Genomic DNA, 24,134 nt, shown 5'->3' with positions numbered 1-24,134 from the left:
TCCATACAGCAATAAACTCACAATCACACCATCCGCAAACCTGCATGCTGACCTCACTATCACTCTCTACAAAAACTGCATCATCCTTATACAAGCTCCTCCCAAAGACCTCACTAAATTTGCAGACTTCTTCACCCTACTTAAAAAATATATGTGCACATGTCTTCTGTCAATGCTCCCCACGCAACACCCCTCGCCCAATCTGCCAAGGGTGAATAGCCTTTCACAAACCTCCCGTGCTAGCGATCATGTCACTAGTCGACCTAGCCCCACTACCATCCCACCAGTGCGCCTATAGCACCGACCTCAGGCCTGCTAGGTCCCCCTCTCCTATGGCTACTGAAACTCCCCCTAGGGCTCATGCCTCTAGCCGTCGTAGCCCCTCTACCATGCTACCAGTACATGCCAACAGAAGCGTCCCCAAACCCATAACCTCCTGCCCGCAGAATCTCCCATATGGGTATTGAAACTCCTGCAAGGGCTCACAACACTAGTCATCTTAGCCGCACCACAAGGCTAACAGCTCAATCCGTCAGGATTGCTCCCATACCATCAGCATCCTGCCCGCAAGTGCTTCCCTCTTATAGGGATATTGATACTCTCCACCGCAGAGCCACCAAATTAACCCTGAGCATCCACAACTCCATTCTGGTTCTAAAGAACCTCCTGCACCTCACCAAACTCTCTTTCTTCAATCTCAAGCTTTCACAGAACTCTACCCTCCCCCTTACTCGGAGCCCCTCTTTCACACATTACCACTATCCCTGAGACACCTGCGCCCGAAAGCACCTTGCCACCTCTTGGAGGAGGAAGTTCTGGCCCTCCTCCTTACCTACAATCCTACCCCTATCATGCCTAGCCCTCTAGACATCACAGAGGAAGAAGTTCTAGCCCTTCTCTCCAGCTAAGAATCTGCCCTGATAACCCCATGCCCTTCAGACCTGAGTGATGAACACCCTAACTGCACGGTTGCAGCCAACCCCAACAGATCATCTACCCACCCCAACAGAGGGGTGGTTATTAGCAACTAGCGCCAGTACCTATCTCTGCCCCTACCAAGAACACACACTCTGACCCCCATTTATCCGGCCTCCTAATTAACTGCCGCTTAGCAGTAAAGCACGCCTTGGATGTCGCCGATCTCATCCTGAGCCAAAAATCCTGACTGAATCTTGGCTCAACAAATCCTCATCGCCCTGCCTAGACCTCTTAGTCCCACCCAATTACAACATTGTAAGACTAGACAGGCAAACACATAAAAAGGAAAAAAGGTATTGCTTACATCTATCCCTCTACCCTCCTTGTTACTGAACTTCTGGCTGATCCTACAGACTCCTGTGAATACCTTGCACTCTCCATTTGCAACAATAACACCCAAATGTGCAGACTACATATCTTTTACCAACCCCCAGGCAAGAATGACACCTTCGCTGACCACCTCATGAAAATCGTCACAGCTAAGACTTCCCCTAACTATAATGACATTTTCCTTGGCAATTTCAACTTGCGCTGGAACAACCCTAAGGACCCTCAGGTCAATGCCATCAGAGACTTCCTGGCTGGCCAAGCTCTTACCCAAGCCTGTGCACTCCCTACTCCCTCGAAAGGTGCCACTCTAGACTGGATCATCGCTAAGGAATCAGCGGTCAAACTTATCTCTAAAGACCCATGTGATTGGTCTGACAACCACGCTATCTCCTTCCTTCTGCCTGGTACCCACAAGACATGGACACCACAACCCTAATCCCCAAACGATGGGTTAGAGGCACCAAGAACCTAGATCATGGGAAATTGGCTGCGTGATGTGTGACTGACCTCCCACCTCCCCTCACCTCACCTCAGTCAACAGCCTCACTGAACATTACTCCTCTACTATATCCGACAGTCTCGATGACCTTGCTTCGCTAAAACTCAAAAGAACCCAGATCAAAGGCAGAAATCCGTGGTTTAATGAATCCCTCAATAAGGAGAGGAGACAGAACGTAACTGGAAACAGCAACCGTCAGCAGCCCACCTAAAACTTCTCCGCCAGGCCAGCAATGCCTAAAATAGGAAAATCCTCAACTCGAAAATAAAATCCTTCAGAACAGAACTAGAGAACGCCAAGAATAGACCTTGCAAGCTATTCGACTTGGTCAAACACCAAACCAACAAACTAGCAAAAACCTCCAAAGAAACCGCTAAATCTCTATATATTGGGAGAATTCACTCCCTTCTTCTGCAACAAAATCTCTGCCCTAGGAATCAAACTTAAGTCCGCAACTTTCTCCCTAACTCCGTTGGCTCTACCTCCTCTCTCCGCTCTGCCCTCCTAGACTTCACCCAAAAACCAAGAGCACTGGTCCAACTTTAAAGTCTATGACGAGCACTCTGTCTCGTAAATTCTATCATCCTTAAACCCAAACAATCACTACGATGATCCTTCCCCTTTAACTGCCTAGCCACTGCCTTTTAAGCTATCATCCCTTCCTGGACTGCAATAATCAATGCTTCCCTCCTACAGGGATCAATACCTGACTCTCCCACTCCTAGCCAAAATTCTGAAAAAATATGTGCAACAGCAGCTGAGCCTACACATCACCAACTTCCACTTACTAGACGACTTCCAATCTGGGTTCAGACCTGGACACAGTACTGAAACCACCCTCCTACACATCGTGGATGATGCCGTCCAAGCCCTGGACCAAGGCAAAACCTGTCTCCTTATCCTTCTAGACCTATCCTCAGCTTTTGATACAGTCAACCATGAAACACTCCTTGAATGCCTCAAAATGAGGAGGGGTTTGCGTGGCACCCTTTTTTAATGGTTTAGGTCCTTCCTCCAGAATAACTCGCAGAGAGTCCTAATTAATGGCAACCAATCCACTCCCTCTTCGATCACAGGGGAGTCCCTCAAGGCTCAACCCTGTCCCCTACCCTTTTCAATCTTTACCTTGAACCACTTGCAGAGGTGCTACACACCGCCAATATCTCCTACCACATGTATGCCGACAACACACATATCTACATTAAAATCTCTTCTCCTAAGGACATTCTCTCCCTGAATGAGGCCTTGAAGATGACTGTTCACTGGCTCACCTCTAACCACATCAAACTTAATGCAAAAAAAACAGAGTTTCTTCTCATCTCCCCACCCAAAACCAATCCAGACATCCAAGAATGGATCAAGGTTGTCACAGAGCTAAACTGCCCTCCTACCATTGTTGACTCTGCTAAATCCCTTGGAATAACTCTCGACAGCAGCTTGAACATACAAGGCCATATCAACTCGATGGCCAAAGCTGCCAGAGTTCACCTGAGTTACCTAAGAAACCTGAAACCCTTCCTTGACACTCCGGACCTAAAAATGGCAAACCAGGAACTAGTCATCTCTAGCCTGCCTCAGCGCCACCGCCAGACTCCTAACCAATTCAAAGAAATTCGACCACATCTCTTCCCACCTTAAAGCTCTGAAATGGCTTCCTCTCAAGGCCAGAATCCAACTTAAGATAGCCTGCATTACTCACAAGGCTCTATACTCCAATTCCCCTGCATTCCTCTCCCAGAAACTCGTGATATCCGAAGGGGCCAGAAACTCTCGGTCTGCCAGAGATCTTTTGCTCCAACGAGCTCGCTTCTGAAAAAAAACTACAATCGGGCCTTCTCTGGGGCCGCGCCAAGAATATGGAACTCTCTACCGCTCCACCATCAGAAGATTGTCATCTATAGCACGCTTCAAAAAGGAGACCAACATTTTCCTTATGGGCAAATTCCGCACCTAATTATCGCATTATAATCGCCTCTATGATCTTGTTCCACCCACCATTACGGCATTATCCTTGACTTTTCCAGATGATATCTTCGCGGCCCTTCTGGGCATCCAACCAAGGAGCTGAGACTACTTATTTTATTGTATAATCATTCTACCTGTTTTTATCCCAAATATATCGGAATTTGAGACTGCTTGTTTTTCCTGCACAATTTACCTACCCCTTTGTATTCTATTGGTATCCTCCCCTCCTAAGTTCTTTGTTTAACACACGTCAATCCTGTAAAGCACTCTCATCCCCTCACGGGTCTGGTTCACGCTCTATAAAACGTTAAAATAAATAAATAAATAAGCCCCTATGCCTAACGCATAAGAACATATATGGTAGAGGTCCAAGCTATTGGGAAAAAAAGCTCAGCTGGTTTGTTTTCTCGCTCCCTCCCTCTGGAATAAACAGCCTTTATACTTACGCATTATGTCTGACCATAACTGCTTTTGTAGGGAGTTAAAAACATGGATATTGGATCATTAGTTTGGTTTCTTCTCTGTATCTAGCCGATAATCCTGAGTTGTCCGCAAGCGCCATGAGACTTTCGGGTGATTTGTACGCTAAACAAATATTCCTGATTAGGCTCTGCACAGTAGGAAATCGCTGCAGGCCTCTGCACAACCTATAGTAGGCCGCTTACCAAAACAGCGCATGATGATCGAGCCATGTGAAGCAAGGGTTGGTTGCAGGTCATGACTTATGAGAAGAATCTTTAACCTGCCTGTTCCAGGGTTTGAGTTGCCCGGCCCGGTCCCTAAGCTACCCCAGTGACTCAACTCTACTACAAATGGCCTTTGAAAATGCACTGAAAGAACAGTGGTTCAAAGTGCCTGGCAACTGGAAAGACCCTGCACCCCGTCTTCTTACTAGGTCCTGTACCGCATACTCTGCAGGCATCTGAACCAAAATTTATAAGATATACAAGACACTAGTGTAATTCAGTTATAGCAGTGCAACACATACATATCTGCAAAATATATGAACTTTTCAATATACTTCAAAGGGGCCGATTACAATCTCATTAGGAAGGGCTCCGGATGGCATTCGGTATTACCGAATCTGATTTGAAACCCCTGTTCCCGACCGAATCAAACAGATTTCCCAACAACCGGTTATGATGGCCGTAAAACGTTCGAGCAGTCTGAAACAGTTCCAAAAGGCATTGGGACAATGTGAGTCTTTTAGAGATGAATCCTACAGCTCTATGGGCGCAGTTTGCGGACGAGCGATTACTACATTCGAGAACCGAATAGGACCGAATAGGAATGGCTGTCTGAATTCAGACAGCCATTCCTATTTGGTTTGCCCGAGGAGAAACAGCAGCTGGACTCAGGCTTTGGGGGCCAGTAGCGAGCCCCGCTTCACCCGGAGAAATACAGATGTAGCCATGGGATTACCAATGAGACCCCTCTGCCCAACCATGCACAATGTGGCAGGCACCAAGGGGTGCCTACCACAGTGTGCAAGGTTTTCCTCAAACACACCTTTCAGTGGGAGCCTCCGTTCTCTTTCAGAACACAGGCTCCCACTGAAGTCAATGCGAGTCCAACCGAACAATGTTGGGAAGCATTGTAATCTGTCATCTGGACTCGCAGGACCCAATTCATTTGGAAACTAGTCCAGACCAGATTGGGTTGTCACAGTTTCCAAACAACATCGTAATCAAGCCCTAAATGTGCTGTTTGTTCTTGTAATCAAATATTTAAAGTAATGTCATCCTAAACTGTTCAGGTTAGCCTGAAAAATCGTTACATCCCAATACCTAAGTCAATGCTAACTTTGATTTCTTTATCATTCAGTTGGCCCTTGTGGCTTTCCAGAGAAGATTCCTAATGGAGATTTCGTATTGTGTTCAGAATCCAAAGACTCAGTTGTAGTTTACTCATGCCATCATGGTTTTCACTTGGAGGGAAAGGAAGAAATAACCTGCCTAGACAACCACTGGACATCTCCGCCTCCAGTCTGCAAAGGTATACATTTGGTAAATTTTCAGTTCACATGTTTACCTAGTCACACATCGAGGTCTAATGATTAAATGTTTGTCAAGTTTAGCATGCACATTATTTTTAAAAAGATGCTCATCTAGTTCATGAATGTCATTTCTTTAAAAACAATAGTGCATGAGCAGTTTACTTGCCATGCAAGGTTACCCATCGTGGTCCAGGACAAGTTGCTTAAGTGTCAATAGACTCATCTAATGCAGAATAAAAATAGTTATACCCTGACCACTCTTTCTTGGTACTTCATGCAGTACCGTCACAGGTCTTGCCTACAGACAGCTTTAACTGTCAGATGGCAACAGAGCTATTGTATCTAATACACACTTAGAATGGACTTTAAGTCTACCCTTAGCTCATGGTTTTTGGGGATTTTTGCCTATCTCACGTTTTTGCTCCTGAATTGATGTCTTTTATCCCTATTGTTGTGTTTGCTATATCCAAAATATATAACAACAAAGGAGTGACTAATTTGCAACCAACTTCAAACTAAAACAATCTAACATAAGCCCCAGAAAGGTGTGATTAGGTGAAAAAACCTTAGTTTTTAAAAGGACCCTCACTCACCAACCTAGTTGGTGACATGTTTCATCATTGGGTTCCCACTGGGGAGACCGAATGTCACCCCAGTGTGCTACAAAGCCTGAATTACAGCGGAACTGTTTTTTTGTGTTGGACTTTTGAGATGGTGCCCAAAATAAAGTGAGAGGTGGTTTAAAAGATGGTGAGCTGTTCCCTGTACTGACTTCATTAAAGGGACTGCCAGCACTCATTAAAAATGAGTGAACGGACACTTGATGGTTTGTAGACTTGAACCACTGTATCCTAAAAAAGTGTAGAGGTCAACATGTTTCTGCTGTTTAATGCTAATTTAGGTCAGCATTCGTCAGGACCAAAATAAATCCCCTGGTAGTATACGCACGCTAAGGCGTACCCTATCCGTGGAGATGTGTGTGAATGGGATAAAATTCACAGTTTTACCCATGTGGGATCTCTCTGATTTCAAGGGCCCGGAACCTGCAAAACAAAAAGTTTAATTCACAAAGGACATAACATATATTGCATCATATTGATTAATATGGGTGTTTATAAAATTGTGTCGCCCTCCGTTAGTCTCTGTAAGTGAATCACACCCTTAGAACACCTTTATCACCCAACTGTGCTTAAAATCAAAACTGAGATACTGATATTTTCAGTATAGCCCTCATATAGACCACGTGGAAATGTACTTATATTTTATTTACCACATTATTAGCGCTAAGGGTGTGCTTTAACCTCAGCATCTAAAAGCCAATGTGCATATGACTTGCTGTATTTATTTAGTCTCAAGAGTTGCAACAGACTTGGGCCCCTCGATTGAGATTAGAGATTAGTGCTTAACCCCATAGTGTTTATAAAAACATTAATTTCCCCAAAGGGGAAAGGTGGTCGTCGTTAACTAGGAAGATTCATAGGCCATAAATGAACTCACTATTCAATTCAGTAGACTTTAATTCATGGGCTCACATGGCAGGGGAAACCTTCACGCCGTGCTTTGCCTGGTTCGAGTATGAAATAACAACGAAATGGAGATTAGAATGCGCACTGTCTGAATGGAGCGAAAAACAAACTTTTGTAGTAGTCGATTATGCAAGAGACTACGCTTTACACTTGCACATACTTTGAAAGCGGCGACTCCCCACTGGCAATCTATTCAGTAGACTTCAGCGGCCCGAATACACCGAGCACGGGCGAAACGCGGAAGGGAAATTCACTTTGACGCGGTCACGTCACTGCCGGCAAGGCAGCGGGGTGACATCAAGGTCTTAAAGGGATAAACACCGGACTACGGAGGTGTATCTTCAATCGAGCAAATGGTGCTTTTATTATTTAAACAGATGTTACATTTAGTTCAAAAATAGAGCGTACCCTCATTTTCGGATGTTGTTAATAAAACCAATATGTGTTTTAACATAAAGGAAAGGTGCAAAATTGGGGAAATTGATTCTTGAAATCAGGTTTAAAACTTTATTAACAACCCTGCCCTTAAGCGAACAAAGCCATTTAATAACTACTGGATAGCCTATATTCCCCATGATGTGAAAACGGGGAAAGCAAGCCACACTCATAATACTAGGCTATAACTCTTGGTATTGATGCCTAAGTGTAAATGTCTGTCATTGTATGGGGCAAAATGCCTAGATAAACGCTATTGCACTTGGTCTTGCTGACCAGAAATAAAATGGCTGTCAATCTATCAGGCTATCAACGCCTCATCACTGTACCTCAAGGAATATCATCATTAAGGCCTAGAAGGTGGGTGGAAAGGTGGCAAATCCACCGTTGTTCCTTTTCGAAAAGGCACCCTTATTGTCCTCGATGTAGTTGCTCAATAATTGTCCATTTGATGTCACTGGCGGAATGTTTCATCTGTACAAAGTGGTCCGTCAGTTTTGTTGTGTTTTTCTGACATCTAATATTACTGCGATGCTAGCAGATATGCAGTTGTATTAGTCTTGTCGTCATGCCAACATATTTCAGTCCGCAAGGGCACAAGATCAGATATACAACGTTACAAGAATTACAATTGGTGTGGTTACGTTGTTGCCAATGTTTTCCTGGTTCTAGATCTAATGTCTTGGTACTTGTGGTCAGGTGGCACACACTACACCCCCCACAGGGAAAATGCCCAGTAACCGGATAAGGACCCCAGGCATTCAAGATTCTTTGCTCATTATCCCTTTGATGATTCCTCGGGCGTGTATGAACAAGGGAATCTTTCAGACTCCTTGCCCTTTTATAGGAAAAAAGGGGTTTTTCCCAGTCATGCTTGTTGCTTTTGAGTATGTTCCAATGTAGCAAACATTGCAAACTCTCAGCCACCTCTCATTGCCTTCCGGCCACCATTTTGTCGGCAGGTGGCTATAGTTAAATGTTTTTCACATCATTCCATGAAAGCCCCATATTGTTTGTGCACACTGGCTTAAGCACACCCTTGTAGAAATCTTCGACAGTGTTTTCTTTTATTAAAAAGTGTTATTTCAAAATGGCCACAGTAAGTTCATGTATAATCAATGCTGCAACAAATGAATTCCAAGGAATTACATGCCTTGTGTAGAAAATACAGATAAAAAAAAACAATCCATGATTTTTCCATTCTGGATTATTTGTACCTACTTTTTTCAGAAAAATTCATACTCATCAAAGAGGCAAAAAAAATCTTAGAACCGATCCTTTTGGTGGAACAATTTGTTAGGTCTATTGAACTATTGTAGAGACCATAGAGTAATTTCTTAGTTCTTGTTCTGTGTGTGCTCTCCAAAACAACATCTCAGATCAAAGACCATTTAACTTGTTAGAACCAGAATCAGTCGTGTCCGGTCCTTGGCATATAATGCCCACAACCTTCTACTATGGGATGACCTATTATAATCCTCACTTCTCTCCATTTTCTAAAATTCATCAAAGGTATATTTTATGTCCATGGTCGTCCAACCTAAAATATTTTCACAGGGAGTTTACCATGCGTACCTAGTTTTTAAAATGCACTTTGTACTTTATTAGTAATATTAAGAGACGTAACTTCAGGATTTCATCCTCAGACAAATGGTGAACACTAACACTATATCTAAATCAACAAGATTGTGCAGCAAAAATATTGTGTCAAAAAATGTGTTACAAAAATGGTGTTTCCCCATCCTTATAATGGTCAGACTAAAATATTTGCAAAAAATATAGTTTTACACTAATATTGTGAACGAAAATGCAAAAATATTGTTTCTTAAATATAAAGTTAATTGAATAAATCTCATTAATATTGAATACTATATATAAAATATACCTACACATACATATATATCTTTGTGTGTATGTTTATATTTATAATCACAGAAAAAACTATAGGTTTCAGGCATGTAATTGGTCGAAATTAGCATTTAAAAAACCTTAGAAATTAACTGAAAAAACATAGGTTTCAGGGATGTTATAGTTAGTTGGACATTTCACTTGTACAAAACCATAGACATTCCCCGTTATAATTAGTTCAGCTAACTATAACTTGTGCCCCTGTAATGCACTGCTGATGATGTCACATCATTCATGAAATGGGCAGTGACATCACTGATGACATCTCACATGACATTACTGATGACATTATCCAGTGACTGTGTGTTTCTGTAAAGTTTAAATATGTTTTATATATATGCCAAGGTGTATTGAAGAATGACTGGGTGTATAATTGTCTGGATGAAGGATTTAGTAGGTGTGTGACTGACTTAATAAGTGAGTGACTAAATGTGTCTTACTGAATGAATGGGTTAGTGACTAAACTGTCTGAATGTGTGTATTAGTATGTCTGTTGGTATGTAAGATGCTGCCTGTGTTGGTCAGGAGCTACATGAGTGTCTATATGGGTTATTGATTGATTGCCTGAGTATTTGTATGGGAGACTGAGTTTGTGTGTGGGTGGGTGGGAGGTGTGTGAATGTGCATAGATGTGTGAGTGGTTCATTCACTGGGTGTATAGGTTCAAGAGTGCATGTAGAAACAGCTGTATGGGTGGGTGAGTGCAACACTGCAGCAAAGGGGAATCATCCACCATCCTGGGCCACGTCTATTATAATTCCCATTTTTAAAAAGGGCAATAGAGGAGATACCTGATGTTATAGACCAATCTCTCCAATCGATTTGGCCGTAAAGGTCCTGGGGAGGGCGGTTCTAGGTAAAATGAAAGGATGGCTAGATGAGAATAATATAATATCAAATTCTCAGTATGGTTTTAGAAGTGGTAGGGGGACTCAAGATCAGTGCCTTAATTTATCCCTGTTAATTGGCAAATATACCTCAGCCAAAGGGGGAGTACTCCAGCTTGCATTTATGGATTTATCGTCTGCTTTTGACCTGGTAAACAGGTCAAAGCTTTGGACGATCCTCCTAGAGATGGGGATGGAAAAAAGTCTCGTCCACTTCCTAGCTGACCTTCATCAGAACCTTATTACGCAGGTGAGGATTGATCAAGATGGGATCTGCACTATGCACTTTAGCTCTGGGCGTGGTGTACGACAGGGTTGTATTTTAGCACCTTTGCTTTTTACTCTTTATATTAATAATTTAGGTAAGTTTTTAGATATAGCTAGTCTAGATGTCCCCAAAATTGGTCAGGAGCGTTGCCCGGTGCTTCTGTACGCCGATGATGCTGTCTTGTTAACCCGTAAAGCAGTCGGCCTACAGAAGCTGTTGGTGGGATTTGGTAATTTTATGAAATCCCTGGATTTAAAGGTAATTATAGCCAAGTCACATGTAATGAGTATAGGTCACCAGAGTAAAGAAAATTGCCGGGTTTTCTATTGTGAAGACTCCGAAGTTACCAGGGTATCCTCTTTTATGTATTTGGGGATTCTCTATGATGAGAAAGGTACATGGGCTGCTCAATATAAACTTAAGGTCAACGGCATGGCTAGGGCAATTGCGGCCGTAAACGGATTTGCAAAACGGCTAGGAAGCAAACCTGTTGAGGCAATTGTGAACATTTATAAAGCAAAATGCATCGCAATTGCAACATATGGCTCCTCTATCTGGGGGTATAGACCAATGGAGGGGATACAGCTAGAGGAGAATACATTTTTACAGTGTATATTATCGGTTCCCCAATCAACACCCACCTATGCTGTACATCAGGAATTGGGGGTGGGATATATAACCGATACACTCAGGTTGGCGCCAGTTATTTGGCTTAAATTATGGCTCAATCCCGAATTAGACCTTAATCACAGACTGATCAGGGATTGTTCCACTTTGGATTGTGTACACAAGATTAGGTGGCTTGTTTATGTAAGGGAAACATTGGTAACTGTTGGTCGACAGGACCTCTATGATGAACCTGGGTTGATCACGAAAATGGATCCCAGTGGGGTGAAGAAACAGCTTCTAAATTTGTGGGCAATACAATGGGAGGAACTGGAGCTGAAAAAAGTAGCTTCCGTTTTAAGTTAATTCACCTTTCGCTAGGGAACTCCAAGGGATGATGCAGGATGGAAGAATGAGGGCCATGCCCCTGTGATAACTTTTCAGCCCAGGACACAATGCATTTAATAATGTTCTGTGATTTGTATAGTGACATCAGGAAGAGGTTTCTTTTTCCCTTAATAAAAAGAAAGGGTTTCATCCAAGTTAAGCCAGCCTTACTGTATTTACAGCTATTAAATAATCCCAATGAGATTTTTTATATAGCCAGTTTCCTTATGGCAGCTATACGGTTGAGAAATAGCCGTGAGGAGAGCCCATAATTAATGAGGTTTTAATTTTGATTTTATCTTTTTAAACTTGGTTTTTAGCATTGGTATTCTTAATGAGTTTTATATGAAATATCTTGGATGTATTGTCATTTTTTTCCTGTAAATGCACTTTGCCTGACCAGTACTGTATTGCGTTCCTTGCACATAGACTGCCCATTGCCAGATTGTATCATATTGTGGACACTTTAAATTGTATTTTTGCACATGTATGTATGTAATTTGTGTTTGTACTTTTATGGTTTTAACTTAACCAAATAAAGTGGTTTGACTGACTGACTGGGTGGGTGAGTGTGTGCATGGGTATGTTGGTGAGAGATTGGATGTCTCAGTGGTACATGTCCAAGTAACTACATATTTAAAAGGAAGTGTATGTGAGAGTTGGAGTATAATAATGACTATACATGAGAGTCAATGATTGTGAGAGTGGCTGTGTGTACTTCTATCAGTGATTGTATAAGAGAATAAGTATGTGTTAGAATATGTTTAAATAAGTGAGATGGCGTGTGTATAACTGTATAGGTGAGGAAATGGGAGTGTGATTGATTCTTTGCTTCACTGACTAGATGTGTGAGTAACTCCATGGATGAGTGGTGGTGTGTGAGTGTCGGTATAGGTGTATGAGTGCATATGATAGTGTTATATTGATGAGTGACTGTATGTATGAGTGATTTTATGGGTGAATGAGTGAGTGTGTGTGTAGACTTAGGAATCAGTGAGTGTGTATGTAGTAACTGGTATTGGTGTGTGTATTTTACAGTGGGTGTATCAAAGTTTATATTAGTGATTGAGGAGGTGCATCAGATTTTCACTTGAATGATGACAACAGTGATGTCAACAGTGATGTCATTTGAGATGTCATCAGTGATGTCATCAGTGATGTCACTGACCATGTCATGAATGATGTAATAAGTGACATCCTCAGCAGTGTATTCCGAGGGCGCGAGTTATAGTTAGCTGAACTAACTATAACGGGGGAATTTCTATGGTTTTGTACAAGTGAAATGTCGAGCTAACTATAACGTCCCTGAAACCTATGGTTTTTTCAGTGAATTTTCTAAGGTTTTTAAATGCTAATTTCTAACTATAACGTGCCTGAATCCTAAGATTTCTTCAGTGAATTTCAAAGGTTTTTTAAATGATAATTTCTAACTATAACGTGCCTGAAACCTATGTTTTTTTCAGTGAATTTCAATGGTTTTTTAAATGCTAATTTCTAACTATGCCTACAAAGGTAGGATATCTGAAGAAAGAGGAAGAAAAGCGCAGAAAGAAGCAAGACAAATACAGAAAGGTCCAACAGAAGTCCAGAAAGACGAAGAAAAGAGCAGGAAGAAGCAAGAGATGTAAAGAACTAAAAGAGGAGCAGAAAGTATTCCTGTGCCCCAACTTTTTACTGACAGGTACTGGTGGTAACTGACTGACTAACCAGGACCGGAGACAGTGCTATGCTAAAAGACATTTCAAATACAGTGAAAACACCTACATACACTAGGGTACACTATGCATTTGGGTACCCCTGTGATTAGCATGACCTCCCCTGTATTTGCCATGAGTTAGTACCCGGGTCATTGCATGAGTACATGGGTACTGAGTGGATGATTAGAGTACTGCTAGGAGAGTGCATGGTGAATTTATATGTGCTTTTGTTTCGGCGGAGTGATTGGATAAATACATGCTGCTGGCTGGGTGATTGGAGGAGTGCATGGGTAGTGACAAAGAGACGGCTGAACTGCATCAGTAGTGCTTAGGGAATTGTAGCAGTGCATGTGTTAATGCCTGGGTCATTGCATGAGTACATGGGTAGTGACTGGATAAATAGAGTGCTGAAAGGACAGTGCATGGTGGATTTATAAGTGCTTGGGTATTGGCAGAGTGATTGGATAAGTACATGATGCTGGATGGGTGATTTGAGGAGTGCATGGGTAGTGACAGGGATTTCTGGAGTGCATGGGTACAACCTGGGTAATTGGAGGAGTGAATCAGCACTGTGTAGGTGGTTAGGGATCTGCTTGGGTAGTGCACAGGGAATTGTAGCAGTGTGTGTGTTAGTGCCTGGGTCATTCCATGAGTACATGGGTACTGACTGGAAGATTAGATTTCTGCAAGTAGTGTGCATGGTGAATGTATAAGTGCTTGGGCTTTGGAGGAGTGGTGGGATAAGTACATGGTGCTGGCTGGGTGATTGAAAGAGTGCATGGGTACTGACAGGGAGATGGCTGGACTGCATGTGTAGTGCTCAGAGGATTGTAGCAGTGCATGTGTTAGTGCCTGGGTCATTGCATGGGTACATGGGTTCTTATTGGATGATTAGAGTACCACAAGGACAGTGCATGGTGAATTTATAAGTGCATGGGTTTTGGCAGAGTGATTGGATAAGTACATGGTGCACGCTGGGTGATTAAAGGAGTGCATGGGTAGGGACAGGACGATGGCTGGACTGCATGGGTACTGCTCAGGGTATTGTAGCAGTGCATGAGTTAGTGCATGGGTCATTGCCTGAGTGCATGGGTAGTGACTGGATGATTAGAGTGCTGCAAGGAGAGTGCATGGTGAATTTGTAAGTGTTTGGGTTTTGGCAGATTGATTGCATAAGTACACACACATCATATCAGGCCCCACCCCCCTTCACCACTGTGCAAACGCGTCCCTTGGTGGGTTTTAAGTTGGGGGATTAATTCCCCTTGAATCCTGAGGGTCCCTGGGGGCCAACTAGCCCACCAGGTATCTCCAGTAAGCGCCACAGAGCTGCGTTGCAGAGAGGTGGTCCGAGGCCACGCTGCTTTTTACACCTCTCTGCAACACCCGAACAGATTTTGCCCTAAGTGGGATGGGTAAGCCCAGACGTGGTTGCTTTGCTCACTGTGCCACTGGATTCAAGCTAGCCTGGCTGAAGAAGGGTGACATACCCTGAAACCGGTCCCAGGATGCTTTTATCCAGTCCAGGGAGGACCTGGCCTAGCCGTTCGGTGTGGACCGTTCCCATGGGGCACAGGGTCAAGACTAATTTGCATATGGCTGGGTCCAAACTGAGGTGGTGTACTGGGCAAAAGAACAATGGATTTAACCCAGATCTTTTGTACTGGGGAGAATGTTTGCATTGTCAGCATTCTGTCCATCATTTATTTGCTGTCATACTTTTCTCCCTGAGTGGGATGGGTATGCCCAGACGTGGGTCCCTTGCTCACTGTGCCACTGAATTCAAGCTAGCCTAGCTGAAGAAGGGGGACATACCCTGAAACTGGTCCAAGGATGCTTGTTTCCAGTCCAGGGAGGACCTGGACTGGCAGTTTGGTCTGGACTGTTCCCGTTGGGCACAGGGTCAAGATTAATTTGCATTTGGCTGGGTCCAAACTGGGGTGGCGTAGTGGCCAAAAGAACAATGGATTTAAGCCAGATCTTTTCACAGGGGGGAAGGTTGCATTGTCAGCATTGCGTCAATCATTTGTTTGCTCTAACACTTTTCGCCCTAAGTGGGATGGGTATGCCCAGACGTGGGTCCCTTGCTCACTGTGCCACTGGATTCAAGCTAGACTGGCTGAAAAAGGGTGAAATACCCTGAAACCTGTCCCAGGATGCTTTTTTCTGGCCCAGGGAGGACCTGGCCTGGCAGTTCGGTCTGGACTGTTTCCATGGGGCAAAGGGTCATGACTGATTTGCATATGGCTGGGTCCAAACTGGGGTGGCATAGTGGGCAAAAGAACAATGGATTTAACCCAGATCTTTTGAGTGGGGGAGAATGTTTGCATTGTCAGCATTACGCACATCATTTGTTTGCTGTAACACTTTTTGCCCTAAGTGGGATGGAAATGCCCAGCTGTGGGTCCCTTGCTCACTGTGCCACAGGATTCAAGCTAGCCTGGCTGAAGTTGGGGAACATACCCTGAAACCGGTCCCAGGATGCTTGTTTCTGGTCCAGGGAGGACCTGGCCTGGCAGTTCGGTCTGGACTGTTCCCATGGGGCACAGGGTCAAAACTGATTTGCATGTGGCTGGTTCAAACTGGGGTGGCGTAGGGACAAAAGAACAATGGAATTAACCCAGATCTTTTGACTGGGGGAGAATGTTTGCATTGTCAGCATTACGTCCATCATTTGTTTGCTGTAACAGTTTTCCCTGGAGCTGGCACGAAGCGAAGGCATGAAAAGGAAAGGGGAAGTGACTAAAGGGTTAAACATTTGACCTTCCCCGTGCAAGTTGATGGTGAGTTCACCTCACTGGGGAACTAATCAGCAGAGACAGGCGACTTTCAAGAGGAGGATCCTGTTGAGGAAGAGGTGAGGTTCGGGAACGATGAGTGGAAGCAGGAAGTCAGAGAGGGCACCACAGAACAGCATGAAGATGGGGACAAGATGACGAAAGCCAAGGAAAAGGACTCCACATGCTGTTTCCACATCCGGGAACATCTAGAGGATCCATTAGATGACGTAGCAGAGAGCTGGTCCGAAGAGTGGTGGACCACTCAGGAGAGCCGATACAGTGCTGCTGCAACTCAGGAGAGTTGCAGCTATCGCAGTGAGTGATCAGACTGGGGAGGAGAGTGGAAATGGTAACTGACTCTCTCTATCTCTTTGTAAATGATACTAAGAATCAGCAAACCATGTCCCCGGGCTCAATAAAGAAAAGAAAGAAAGGAGAAGAAAAGGGGAACCTGGTGTGTGGGTGGGTGTGTGTGTACATTATTTTATTTTGTTCCCCTCACAACCTTTCCTCACCTTAGTATAGCACTATAGTTTATGAGCACACGTTTTCGGTTTGGTGGCGGTCTTTCCTATTAAAAGGAATCCAAAACAACCCTTGATACTCACCACCATCTCTCCTGTTTTCCTCCGAACCTCCTGGGGTGTGTCCGCGTTCCACACAGGAAACTGTTAAGAAAGGAGATGCGAACATTAAATGAACATTAAATGAACAACATATCCAAGTAGTAGTAGAACACAAAAACGGGACAGAAGTGCTCAGAAAACTGCCAAAAACCCCTGAGAACATAGGAAGAAAAAAAAGAAAAGAAGAGAAAGAAAGAAGGACTGCAAATCAATTGAGAATTATTTGTATTCATTTATTTTTGTATGAAGCAATAAAACAGTCAAAATTGAGTCCCTAATCCGGCCTCCTAGATTTTGTTTCCGACCATCCCTCCGACAGTAACAAAAGTGGTGGCATCCATATAGGTCACATCATCCAGACTTCTCTGGGTATACAGTTGTTGGAAATGCCTGGGATTGTTATGTTTCCCTAGGTGCCAGCCAATCTCACTTTCAAAATCCACGCGACCCATGAGACCCACATCCCAAAATTCAACTGAATTCAAACTTTATTCTTCTGCTTTTCATGGTTACAATTCTTTGACATTTCCTGTTCCTGACATCGTAAATGGCCACGGGTATGCCACAATATCTACGCTACATATCACTGATGAGGCCTAACAAGGATGAAACTGGTCTGGGTTTCTTTTGCTTCTTTCTGGAGCAGGTCTCACCGGGCAGTTTGGGCTGCTTCCATGAGGAACAGGATCAGAACTAAGGGGCATATGGACAAGGAGTTAACACCACCGTACCGTACATTTTTTGACATTACGGTGGCTTTTTTTCGCACCATATTAACAAGTTGCCGCTATCCACAGTTAGCGGTAGTTGTCAGGCCTAAACATGAGTTTTTTGGATTGCCAGTTCTGTTAGCCAGACTTTTCGAAAATAAGATTCAAGGTTGGCGTTCCCATGCAAAAACAGCCACTAACCTCACTTCACGATATTTACAAGGATTTCCTAGTATGGGGCAAAACCAACAAAAGCGCCTCTAACTCCAGTTAGAGGCAGTTCTTTAAGACCAGAAAATAGCTGGTCTTAAAAATGGTGCAAACACTTGGGGCCTCATTTCAGAAGGCCTTGGTACTAGACAGCAATGCAAGGAATGTTGCTGTGTTGCCCTGCAACAAAACTACAGGCAGGGTTGCGCACCATCAATAAGATAGGGTGCATTCCTGAGCCTCATTCATGAAAAAACAGAGATGCGTCACTTTTCACTATGCCCTTCATGCAACACCATGGATGCGCTGTATTTACTGAATAGCTATCCATGTCGCAATTAATTACTGGAATCCTGACGTATCTGTCAGTGTAAAAGTCACGCATTGCTGCCGTTGTGTCATAAGCATGATGCAACTTCAGCAATGCAGGGGGACAGCTTATCCATTTGACACTGTGTCACCTTTATGCCTGCTATGAGGCAGGTGAGGCAGGCGTACGGTACTGACGCAGTGGCATCCTACAACTGTTGTAGTGAAATCTAATGAATTTCACTGCACCACACCTATGAGGCTTTGGTGCATGGGAACACCCACCCTTCATACATCATACATGATGCAGGTATAATGTAGCACAGGGCTTCACAAGGTCATGCATATGCCTAGATGCGTCACTTTGCAAATATGGCCCAGCATGGTGCAAGAATCACGCTGCAAGTATGTCAAGAAAATGATGCAACGAAGGGGCTCATGCATAAGCCCCCCTGTCTTTTCCCCATGAGTTGGCGCACAATGGCAGCCGTGCGCCAAGGCAGACAACCTTGCAATATGGTGCAAGGGTGACTGGGCTGCGGAGTTGATTGCTGTTGTGGCTACATCTCTTCTCGCGATGTCTTCAGGCGGGACTGGACTAGTGGAGCGCGGGAGTGAGCCAGTTGGCCTACGTGGAGTGTTGTTTGCCTGGTCTGTACTTGAAGGGTGCCAGGGTCTTGGTGCAGTTGGAGATCCATCGGTGGAAGTTGCATGCTGTGGAGTTGACTTCTGTTATCGTTGGCGGAGTAGTGGTGCTGAGGAAGATTATGGGAAGTTCTTCGGTGGCCTTGATCGACCAGCGACAGGGGGGCAATGATGGCCATGGTGTACAGTGGGTGTGGTGAAGGCGTGATGTAAAAAAATGATGGTTGGTACATGAGAGTCCTATGGTGTGACTGTAGTGGTGGAGAAGACAGGTTCAAGTGTGTTTCAGGCTATGTGGGTTGATGAATTGACTAGCTGGTTGAATCCAATGTGGACCAGGTTCCCTAGGAGAGGGGTGATATTCTGGGCGTGGGAGTTGTCCAGGTGGAACTTGAGGTCTCAGAGTAGGATGTAGTCAGGGGATGGAAGAGCCTGGGGTGTGATGCGGTCTACAATGCCTTTTGTGAATAGGAGTTCATGGCCCCGGGGGCCTGTAGATGAGGGTGCCCCAGAGGGTGGTCATGGGGTAGGTACTGATTTGAAAGTGGAGGTGTTCCATGGTTACCATGTGGTCATTAGAGTGCATGGTCAGTCGGAGTGTGCCTTTTCCTGACAATGGCAATGCCTCCTCCTGGCCCCTCGGGGTGGGCCATGTGAGTGAATTTGTAGTTGTCGTGGATGGTGATGGCGATGTCCAGTCCGGAGCAGAGGTTGGTTCAGGTTTCCGTGAAGAAGGCTATGTCTTAAGAGGTGGCGGAAAGGACGTCTCAGATTTCTGTTTCGTGTGTGGAATGACCACATGTTGAGGAGGATGCAGTTGAGCCGGTTAGCTGCGCTGCTGTTCGGCTGGGCGGCAGAAGGTGCTAGTGTACTGATGCCGCAGAAGGTGTGTTTGCAGTTTTGACGGGCGCAGGGTGCAAAAGAATTCCACAGTGTTGCTAAATGGCAGGTAGTGTGGCGTCCATGGTTGATGGTGAGGATTGTGCTTGTGTCATAGCTGTGAAGTGTCCGAGGGGAAGGGTCCTTGGAGCTGGGCACGGTCTAGGGGTGGACGGACACAGACGGTCTTGCCTTTGGTTCACCAGTGGGACGCCTGGCTGCAAATCGGCTGCCATTATTTAGTAATGGGGACTTGACAGTTGGGAGGTGGGAAATGCAGGAAAGGACCCTGGACAGGGCGGGACATGGGGGCAGCGGGGATTGTGAATATATATTTTTTGGATTCTTACCTCGAGGCCGGGTCCTGCGTCTTCTGTGCTCATGCTCTCCTGAGTCTGCATCCAGGAACAGGAAGCAGGCAGCCCGCTACCTCAACTAAGCCAATCTAAATGCTGCAATGTGGCATTTTGAATGTTTTTGAGCGCCCTGCCAAGGTGTTCAGCCAGGTCCTGGAGTGGTGGGCATGTTCTCTATGCAAGCTGTGATGCAGCCTTCATTGCGAACAGAGATGTACCATAACTGCTTTGGGCGGCCTGAGAGGACCCACCAGTCATTGCCCGCTTGAGTGGGGATAACACTCTGCCCCTGCCCTGCGGGTAGTGCAGCCCACCCTCGCTCCCACCCGCAAAGGAAACATAGCATGAGTACATCAGTAAGTTATCATCATGTTATGTTTCCTCTTCTTGCACTGCTTGAAAGCAGCCGTGTGATGCTCTTCCACTACAGCTGATGAGCCACCAGAGGCAAAAAAGCTCATGTTGGGCTAAAGTGAATGTTTTGCTCACAATTGGCCTTTCATGACATTTTTCGCCCTCTAAAGCCAGAATGTGTATCGCCTTCAAGCTAGTGGTAATGGCAGTTTTCACCACAACTATCTGGAACTATCGCCATGTAGCGACGTATCGTAAACACATCGCTAACAGGGCAATAGTTTTTGGTGATAGACCATGTTAAGAAAACAGCTGGCTCCTTGCGTTAGCGTTAGTTAGAGACAGTCCTCGTACATATCCCCCTAAAGTCCTTAAAGCAGGCCTCTTTCTAGAATGGTACAGTGGATGAAAAACTATGTGTTGAAATGCCACTCAGGAAAACTGTCAGTGGTTTAGATTATTTGGAAGCATTACTTCCATCAACTTTTGTATATTTAATGATAGGCTTAAGTGGCTTATGTGGGACCCTTGTTGGCTGTGCTACAGTATTGAAGCATTGGGCCTAATTTAGACTTTGGCGGGTGTCCCTTTTCTCCGTCAGGAAGATAGAGAAATTTACTCCATCGGATTGCCGCCTGCCAAATTGGAAAGGACCACCAAGCAGAGCGTCATTTTTTTTAAGCATTGGCAGGAACAGGTGTCACAGGGATTCCTGTCAATGCATTTTGAAGTTTTGTACAATAAAAAATAAAAATGCTCTCTTCGGTATGGGAATCCTCTCCCATGGCAAGGGGGGCCATTAGTACAATTTTGACTGGCCCTTAATGCCAAGAAAACGCTGTTTTCTTTGTGGTGACGGGCACGGAAAACTGACCTCTAATTCTGTCTATTTAAATCAGTTGGGAAAAATGAGAGGTGTGCCTGCAAAGGTCCTCCAACGGCGGTCTGCAGGGCCATTGGAGGGGTTTACTGACCGCAAAGATGGAGTATGCTCTGCTATGATTACACGTATGGTCTGCCCATAGTTAAATCGGATAAATCTTCCCATCAACCTGTGTGTTTATGATTTTAGCCTTAAGTGGCCAATGATGTGGTAATATACGTCTGTAACCAAGAGATCCTAATGGATTAATAGATATACAGGTGAAAATGTGTTAATCTTTTTTTCCACATATCACTATTTTTTTACTTCTCATTCATTCGTTTTGGCTGGAAAATCGTTCGTAATCTACAAAATTACCTATTTGAATTTTGTCTGCTTTTCAGCAATTTACAGCTTGCTTATGATGTTCCTTTTTTTTTTTTTTTTTTAGATGTTTCATGTATTCAAAGGTAAAAAAAGTCATTACATATAGCAATTCATCACACAATCATTACACAATCAGAATAAATAATCAGGATGAAAATAGATACATCAACAACAATACATAGGCGGTAGAAAAGCAGTAGAAAAAATGGGATGGCTAAAAAGGAAGTCATACAACATTAAAAAACATGCAAGAATGAGTATGAGGACTAAGCCATCTTATACACAATTCATCTTATATTTTCAGTGTCTACATTCCCTCCATTTTCTAACTGGTGCCCATATATTTCTGCCCAATTCACGTTTTTTTCTTCCCCTTAAAATCATATAGGGACTCCTCAATATTGTGCATTCCTAACAACCTTGAAAGCCATTGTTGGGTGGGAGATTGGTGGGAAGGGAGGGGGAGGGTGGGGTGGGAGCAAAAAATCAAAAAATTAGATGTTTCGGTATATAAAGGTTCTTGGTTTCAGTCAGAGAGTCTCAATAATTTCAATCGATAAATCAAGATTTTGTCTTCTATACTATCAGGAAAGGATAATGCTAGTTTATGTCACACATTAAAATCTGTTCCATTAATGTCGCTGGATTAAATGTTTGGAGAAAACGTCAGAGAATGGGTCATTTCGCAAGATATAATAATTTGGACATCCTCTGTGTGCAAGAGACTTACTTGCCCTGGGCTAGTAAGAATTTATTGAATATTAGGGGTTATGAGATACTGGCCTGCTCATCACAAACCTCAATGGTTAGGGGGTGGCTATTCTTGCCAAACAAAATCTAGGTGGGTCAAAGAGAGTGAAGGCAGACAGCTCAGGAAGATGGGCAATAGCAGAACTAACCATTGGATATACATTACATTACATTATGTACAGTGTATGGCTCAAATTATGATGACCCGGAAGTCTTTGATATCCTAGAGGAAGAACTGGTAGACTGGCCGACACCGATCATAATGTGTGGGGATATGAATGTTTCAGTCGATTGGAATAGGGTAGGTAGTTACGCAGGATCTAAGCCAAAAGTGTTTAGGGTGCTCACTTCACTTATGATATCGCATGGGCTTGAGGATGTGTGGAATGTGAAACGTCCTACAGAACCGGGCTTTCCCTATTTCTCTTTCCCGCATCAGAAATACTCCAAATTGGACTATTTTCTTCTCTCCTCAGAAAAGCTCTGTAAAGCTAATATAACTAAACTGCCCAAATATATCTCTGACTATAAACCACTGATTCTAACATGTGTGGTAGATAATGTAAAAAGGCGGCAAACAAATTGGTCATTTGAAAGAAAGCTTTTCACTGATGATAGGTTTGTGAGACATATAAGGCAATGGACAAAGGAATTCTATGAGATGAATCGGTACAGTGCCTCTCGCAATACAGTTTGGGATACGTTTAAGGCGTCTCTGAGGGGGGAAACAATAAACTGTTCAGCCAGATTGAGGAAGGAGGATAGGTTGAAGGTCGAAACTCTGATTGGGAAGTTAGGTATAGTGGAAACACAACATATTAAAGAGATAAGGCAGGAGGTTGATGGTCAGGAAAGTTTAAATAGAATGATCACCATCAAAGCGGATCTCCAGGGGGTAGTGACACAGAAGGAGTCTAGAGAATACCAGTCCTCAAGGGTGAATCGGTACGAGACAGGGGAACAGGCAGGAAGAGTGCTAGCACTCCGGATTAGGCAGGAGAGATCTAATAATTTGATCTCCAGTATACAGGAAAATGGGACCGAATATACTGAACCGGAGGAGATTCTGAAAGTTTTCCAGACCTTCTACCAAAAATTATATGATGAAGAGGGCGGGGGGGCAGTACTGATTTTTAAAGATGATGGTCCAAAAATAGATGAAAGAAGTAGGGAGATATTGGAATGCGATCTGACTCTGACGGAGGTAAAGATGGCGCTTCAGGAACTAGCTGCTGGTAAAGCTGCGGGACCTGACGGGATTCCCCTTGAAGTTTATAAGTGTTAAGAGGAGGAAATTGCCCCAATTTTGTTGGATCTATTTAATGCTATAGTGTGCTCAGGGTTAATTCCTGAAACTTGGAAGGAGACAAACATCGTCATATTTCATAAAAAAGGCAAACCCAAAAATAATCCAGGCTCATATCGACCCATTTCACTCATCAATGCAGACACAAAATTATATTCTAAGGTTTGGGCGAAAAGGTTGGGAGGGATCATTGGTCGGTTGGTCTCCCCTTGGCAGCATGGGTTCGTACCAGGCCGTGGCACCACAGACCATATAAGACGTGCTATAACACTATTCGATGCCCATACTGCCAGGGGCGGAGATATGGCCATGATCCTTCTCGATGCTGAGAAAGCATTCGACCGTGTGACCTGGGAATGCCTGTGGGGGATCTTGGCAGGAAGAGGGTTTGGGAAGAAGAGTCGGAAGGCGATCAAGGCAATGTACAGTAACCCGATTGCAAGGGTTATGGTTATGGGTCAAAGCTCGGATAAGATAA

At 44.1% G+C, this 24,134-nt stretch overlaps 1 protein-coding gene across 1 annotated transcript in view; it reads left to right on the top strand.

Moving 5' to 3' along the window:
• TPO (thyroid peroxidase) overlaps positions 1 to 24,134 on the top strand; it is a 945,924-nt gene that overhangs the window by 554,267 nt on the left and 367,523 nt on the right. Inside the window, exon 12 of the mRNA XM_086925200.1 lies at positions 5,597 to 5,767. Coding sequence (XP_086781326.1) covers positions 5,597 to 5,767 — 171 coding nt within the window. The remainder of the gene's footprint in view (positions 1 to 5,596; positions 5,768 to 24,134) is intronic.

Source organism: Lissotriton vulgaris, chromosome 6 (genome assembly GCF_964263255.1).
Source record: "Lissotriton vulgaris chromosome 6, aLisVul1.2, whole genome shotgun sequence".
Classification (NCBI taxonomy): domain Eukaryota; kingdom Metazoa; phylum Chordata; class Amphibia; order Caudata; family Salamandridae; genus Lissotriton; species Lissotriton vulgaris.
Note: the sequence above shows the minus strand (reverse complement) of the source record. Positions and strands in the feature narration are given on the sequence as shown.